Source organism: Arachis ipaensis, chromosome B10, assembly GCF_000816755.2.
Source record: "Arachis ipaensis cultivar K30076 chromosome B10, Araip1.1, whole genome shotgun sequence".
NCBI lineage: Eukaryota > Viridiplantae > Streptophyta > Magnoliopsida > Fabales > Fabaceae > Arachis > Arachis ipaensis.
The window spans coordinates 38,939,522-38,946,037 of NC_029794.2; the positions used below are offsets into that span (position 1 = coordinate 38,939,522).

General features: G+C 46.3%; 2 protein-coding genes across 2 annotated transcripts; one reads left to right on the top strand and one right to left on the bottom strand.

The window, feature by feature from the left end:
* LOC110268407 (protein MAIN-LIKE 1-like) lies at positions 634 to 2,559 on the top strand. The gene is made up of 4 exons (XM_021114536.1): positions 634 to 708; positions 829 to 1,595; positions 1,693 to 1,782; positions 1,974 to 2,559. The coding sequence occupies exons 1-4, from the start codon at positions 634 to 636 to the stop codon at positions 2,557 to 2,559; spliced, it is 1,518 nt and encodes a 505-aa protein (XP_020970195.1).
* Positions 3,357 to 6,004, bottom strand: LOC110268408. The gene is made up of 2 exons (XM_021114537.1): positions 4,741 to 6,004; positions 3,357 to 4,648 (listed from the first exon to the last, which is right to left on the bottom strand). Exons 1-2 carry the CDS (start codon positions 6,002 to 6,004, stop codon positions 3,357 to 3,359), a joined length of 2,556 nt encoding a protein of 851 aa, XP_020970196.1.

Sequence of the window (6,516 nt, forward strand, 5' to 3'; positions counted from 1 at the left end):
AACATTTTATATCTTATATGGTTAGATAATCAAAATAAACTTTTTTGATCAGAAATCGGTTTTTTTATATAAATAAACATTGGAAAAACATTAATTCTCGGAATACGCATGGCTTGAATTAATGACCGAAATACGCATGGCTAACTCAACTTCACCGGCCACGAAATGGAGTTTCATACCAACTCGCGAGTGGCGCCCACGAAATGCAGGGAAGAGCAGCAGGCTTTTTCATTTTGTGGCTGGCAGAAAGGAGATGAGGCACATCAATGACAGCACCCACGAATTGGGTAAACTCAAGCCCACCGCCCACGAATTGGGCCATTTAGCAAGCGGCGGCCACGAATTGGGCCAATTAGCAAGCGGCGGCCACGAATTGGGATTCTCGTTCCTGGCGCCCACGAGTTGGGTGGTCAAAACGGCAGCAGCACCAAGCTCACATGCATTGGCTGTGTTGGGTGGCAGGGGACAGTTGGAAAGGGAGCCAAGAGTGGTATAAAAGGGGGTGGGGAGAGCTTTCATACACGGTTAACTTTGAAAGTGGGGTAGAAAAAAAAGAGTGGTTAGCAAGGTAAATGAAACCTGAGAGTAGGTGAGGTTTTGGTAGTGACTTTATAATAAAAAAATTAACTTACTATGAGTGGGGTGAAAGTGGAGGAGAACTTGAACCGGCTGGACGAACATCATATAGCGGCAAATTTATTCCATAAGGTCTGTTTACGCCATTAATCCGATTGCTATTGTTAGGGATTATTAGTAATATTTTTTTGTTATTAACCTTTTTTTTAGAGTATTTCTAAGTGTTGTCTTTCTTGGCTTCTTATGTTGTAGCCCACACGTGTTCTTACTCCTCATGGCACGCTCATTGATGTTTTCACGTTAGAGCCTGGGGATCCAACCATGGAAATTAGGCGGGAGAGGCTTGACCCTTATTTGAGACGTACCGGATTTTATCATGCCTCTTTGATCAAGCGCTTCGAGTACGACAATCCACTTATTAGTGCCTTTGTGGAACGGTGGCGTCCGGAGATGCATACGTTTCATCTGCCTTGGGGTGAGTGTACCATAACTCTAGAGGATGTAGCCATGCAGCTAGGTTTACCTGTTGATGGTCAGCCTGTTAGTGGTATGTTGAGGTCATGGAGTAAGTTTCATCAGAGAGATATTTGGGAATGGTGTCATGAACTTCTAGGTGAGGTTCCCCCCGGCCACATAGGGACAACGAAGTACAACATCAAGTTGAAGTGGCTCAGAACTCGTCTTCAGCAGATGCCGCTTGACTTAGATGATAATGGTCTCATGCAGTATGCACGTTCTTACATACTTTACTTGTTGGGAGGCGTGCTTCTCCCTGACAAGGCCAACAACACAGTCCATGTTCGATATCTGCCTTTATTGGCTGACTTTGATGCCATAGGTACGTACAGTTGGGGTAGTGCCGTCCTCTGTTGGTTATATCGTTCTATGTGCCTCGCAACAGATTACAGTGTTGAGTGTATGGCCGGGTGTCATACCTTGCTCATGTCGTGGATATACTATAGATTACCGTTCTGGGCCCCGGATGTCACAACAGCGTTCAGTTTTCCTTTGGCCACGAGGTATTTTTTTTAGTCTTCACAGTTAGTGACTTTTATCAAGTATCCTTTCATGTTGGAAATGTCTTTTTTTTTTATTAAGTTTGTTGTTGCCCAACAGGTGGGCAGGGAAAAAAAAGGAAAGAATGACTATGCTGAGCAGCACCTACTTAGGCACCGTCTACGCTTGGATAATCTACAAGTCGACGAGGTAGGTGCCCCTTGTTATTAATATGTATTCAATACCAGCCTATGTGACTGTAGTGATGGCATTCCTTTTTCTTTTCAGTTTCTTTGGAAACCGTACATGGACCCCCGAATTCTATCTAGAGTTCCTGCAGAATTCGTCGGCCACCCACATGGAGATTTCTATAGTGCTGTTGTGCCTCTAATATTTTTCAGGTGGATTGAGATCCTAAATGTTGACCGTGTGTTGCGACAGTTTGGGGGAAAGCAAGGACCTCCGAACCCGCCGCTTAATATTGATACGTTCCATCGACAATCAGCCCGTAATGACGACGGTTGGTGGCCGGTTCGACTATCCGAATGGTTTGAGGTATGGGGCAAACGGCGCACGGATGCATACCGGCTGCGGATTGATCGTGCAGATACATTGCGTCCCAGCCATGATTACTATAGGTGGTACTCTGAGAGAACCAGGAGGTTTCTGTCTGCCCCTGATGCATTGCATGACCCGCGGGGTGATGTTGTCCCCGCAGATGCGCCGGCAGAGTATGGAAGAGGCCCTGTGATTAATTTGCCTCCCGTTCCCCGAGACCATCGGCGCCGTCGCTCCCGCAGAGGCAGAGTTGAGGGTCATGGTGACCATGGGGACGATGAGCAACAGTTGCCAGAACAAGACCGACCCAGTTTTGAGCCAGACATCGAACACCATATTCCCCGAGAGGCTCCTCCAGTCGCAGGGGACTACTACTACCCGCAACCTGTTGGACCTGCAGCACCCTCCCATCCTTCTTCCATTCAGTAGTTTATGCCATATCAGAGTAGCTACGAGGTTGGTGGTTCATCCCAGGGAGGTACGCAGGATTTGATTGATTCTATGCACAGAGTTGGGTGGACAAATTTCTCTTCATTATTCGATGGGTTGGACCATTTTATTCCTCAGCAGTCATCCCCACACACACCCACAGATCTTGCACTCACCCTGCCTCGCTCCGACACGTACACGCAGCCTGCCTATGCGGGGATGAGATCTGCTTCTCTTGGTGATACAGCCGGTTCTGCACTTCGACCATATGATGCCATGCAGATGTCTGGCCGACGTCTTTCTTACACAGGGGCTGATGCTACACCAGACGAGGTTGAGGGACCAGCTGCTCATCCCCGCCGAGAGACTCGAGCCCCTTCGTGTGGCACCGGCGGCAGATTGGGTCACGAGCACCCTTAGTCCTTATGTTAGTTTGTGTTACTTGCTTGTTTTACTGTTTAGTATTGTTGTCAGTTATTCCTTGTATTTTACATATGCTGTTTCGTACGTTATTTAAAGTTTATGTCCTGTAGCGTTACTTGTTTGTAGTGGGTGTGCTATTTCGCTACTTTTAGCTAGTATGGATTTACTTTATGTCTTCCTTGTACGCACGATTAATATTAGTAATGATATCCTTGCATGTTATTATCGTTAAACCAAAACGAGAATGTAAATGTGAAAGAAACAACAGCATCAACATCTTTAAACAACAATAGACCAAACATTGGGGTCTTTTACAGTACAGCGAAACATAAACACTCAAAAAACAAAATATATTAGATTTCATTCGTTGAAACTTAGGTTGCAGAAGCATGCGGACAATGTCGCCTGGTATGTCCTGGTTGCCTGCAAAGGCCGCATCTCTTCCCTGGTCCTGGCTCAACCTCGTCCATTTCATTCCGAATCCTAGTAGATACCAGACGGCCTTCCATTGTACGTCGTAGGAGGGGGTTGGGTCGGATATGTTGTCCTTCTGAAGGGGGCCACATCTCCTCATCGGGCATGGGCTGGAATTCCATTTGATAGACCCGAAACACGCTCTCAACGCGGTAGACTAAATCGACGTACTCTTGCCAGTCCAATCTCGCATATGCACACGCGGCCAGAGCATGTGCACAAGGATAATGCAACGCCTGGAAGTAACCACAATCACATCTGCGGTCATGGAGATTAACTCGGAACCGTGACTGCACTCCAACAGCAGCTATCTCGTTGACTGTGAATATAGTGGTAGCTCTATCGTATGACGTCACCAACATCTGGGGAATCCCCTCACGATTCGCAAGTATGGCTTTCTGCAAGAACTGTGAGAACACCTGACCACTTGCAATCTGTGCTTGTGCTTGTCGACCCTTCATGACGAATAACTCATTCAGGCGATGGTAAGTGGACTTCACAATTGCACAGATTGGTAGATTTCTAGTGCCCTTGAGGACAGAGTTGACACACTCAGAGAGATTCGTCGTCATGTGACCGTATCGTCGGCCCTCATCTAGGTGTTGTAGCCATTTCGGTGGCTCTAGCCCTCGGATCCACTCCATCATCTGTGGAGATGTTATCGGATCCTCGCTACTGATTAGCTCAAGGTAGTATTGCGACTGCTCTTGCGTCTTCGAATATGCAGCATTAACAAGGTGTCTCTTGGCTTCCTTACTCTTGAAACTGGTTGCAAAGTTGGAGGCAATATGTCGTACACAGTACACATTGTGTTCCCAGCCACACCCGTCACGTTCCAATGCGGCCTTTATTGCCGCATGCCTGTCGGATATAAGCAGAACTCCCAGCCGAGTTGCGACATGCCTCCTCAAATTGGTTAGGAAGAAGTACCATGAATATGTGTTCTCTCTTTCGACAAGTGCGAAAGCGACGGGTAGAATGTTATTATTCCCGTCCTGTGCAATGCCCATGAGAAGGGTGCCTGTGTACTTACCATACAGGTGTGTTCCGTCCACTGAGACCAGCGGCTTACAGTGCCTGAAAGCTTCAATACAGGAAGGGAATGACCAGAAAACCTGGTGAAACATGACACAACCACGGTCTAGTGTGTTCCCGACATAGTACGGCCGGGTTTGGAGGTCAACAATTGTCCCTGGTGCGAAAATGATTACTTAGTAAAACATGTAAACGAAATAACGGAAATTAAAGATCAAATACCTCTCCACAATAAAATATATGTAATACCTGGGACGAAAGCTTGCAGAGCATTGAGGTATCTATGCAGCTGGTCATACGATTCGTCCCAATCACCATAGATCCTTGCGATTGCTTTCTGCTTCGCGTGCCAAACCTTCTTGTAAGACACCTTGTAACCGTACGCTGACTCAATTGATCCTTGCAACACCTTTACACAAATCGTCGCATCAGCATGCACCATGGGAAATATGTGCTGGCAGATGACGTTGCTATCGAGTTGAGCGTGGTCTTGAGACATTGTACTTGTCAAGCAACTGTGAGGCCCTTTGTACTTTCGGATTTCCCAAAATCTACAGGACCTTGTCTTTGCAACCCGTACCATCCAACGACATTGATCCCCGAAATGCTTGCATCGACAGACATACCTACTTTGGTCTGACTCTACAACCTTATATTCTGCACTCCTACGGATGTTGTAGTTTTTAACTGCTAGCATCGCTGTTTCGCGGTTAAGAAATTTCAACCCAATCTCGAGCTCCATCTCCCCTGACAAAGGGTAGCTGCTCGATCTGTCCTCTGCGTTAGTCGAATGCATTGCTCCCAGATTTAAGGATAGGTAGTGTGCCGGTGTGGAGGAAGATACACCACCACCTTCAGGTTCGACTCGTGTTGGAGGAACAGCATCGCCATGCAGAGGCTGAGTCTCTGGAACGACTTCTGGATCATCACCACTGAAATCTTCAATCTCATCCTCGTCAGACGTATATGCATTAGCAGCCTCTGAAACCCTATCGACCCCAAGATGTGTAAAAGAGGCGGGGCGCGCTTCACAAATAGATACATTTTGTACCTGCGGAACGAATGCATTAAAGCTTGGACTTGGGGCCCTACTGGTATCCCGAACCAAACCAAAATCATCCGCTGGTCGATTTCTGACACCCTCCACGTTATTCGAACTGGACGAGCTTCCACCAATGTCCTGAAGATTCAGACAAAGCTCCAACGAATAGATGCTTCCTATGCTGCGATGATAAGAAAACATCATCAACACATGCTGATCAGCTTTTATCTGCATTTTCTGATACGAAAACGAGTTGGCCACTGCAACCGGCATTCTGTAGGTCAGCTTCGTGATTTCCTTTTTTGCAACCATTCCGGTATGCATCAGAATCAGATTCTTCAAATCTTGCAACGATGTTTGTGGTGGAATCATTATCCACAATGGATCGTCGCAAACGAATGTAATACCTTCTGATGTATGCGAAATTTCTCCATTAGGATATATAATCATGTAAACATTCTCCGCAGCCATACAAATAGCAGACCAATATTACTACCTGGAAATTTTAAAGGAAGAATGAAGGTGCAGAGGTTGGGGCTAGTTTGGAGTGTGAGAAGAGAGTGATAATGGTTCCTTTCGCCGTTGATCCACGAGCGTTTATATAGGAAAATTACGGTACCAATTCGTGGCCGGTACACCTGAGGTGCACCAATTCGTACCCGCCCCCCTTGGAATATCCATTTCGTGGGTGCCAGCCACAAAATGGCTGCTCCCCCATTTCGTGCTCGACACAGCTGAGATGGATCCTACTTCAGTCTCTTCCATTTCGTGGGCACCACTTGCGATTTGGTATGGAACTCCATTTCGTAGTTGGCGAGGTTGAGTTGGCCATGCGTATTTCAGTCATTAATTTAAGCCATGCATATTCCTGGAATTAATGTTTTTTCCATGTTTATTTATATAAAAAAGCCTCAAAAATCTCATTATATTGTCTATATATTTAGAGATTAACAACTCACACCAATTAGTATATAACATCTTAT

What these genes read in the sequence shown, in the direction of transcription:
- LOC110268408 (XM_021114537.1), bottom strand. Translation starts at nt 6,004, where the DNA reads ATGGCTGCGGAGAATGTTTACATGATTATATATCCTAATGGAGAAATT. An exon ending in TCTGCAAGCTTTCGTCCCAG is followed by an intron (nt 4,649 to 4,740) that starts GTATTACATATA and finishes TTTTCGCACCAG; the next exon opens with GGACAATTGTTGACCTCCAA.
- LOC110268407 (XM_021114536.1), top strand. Translation starts at nt 634, where the DNA reads ATGAGTGGGGTGAAAGTGGAGGAGAACTTGAACCGGCTGGACGAACAT. An exon ending in CGGCAAATTTATTCCATAAG is followed by an intron (nt 709 to 828) that starts GTCTGTTTACGC and finishes CTTATGTTGTAG; the next exon opens with CCCACACGTGTTCTTACTCC. An exon ending in ATAATCTACAAGTCGACGAG is followed by an intron (nt 1,783 to 1,973) that starts GTAGGTGCCCCT and finishes AATATTTTTCAG; the next exon opens with GTGGATTGAGATCCTAAATG.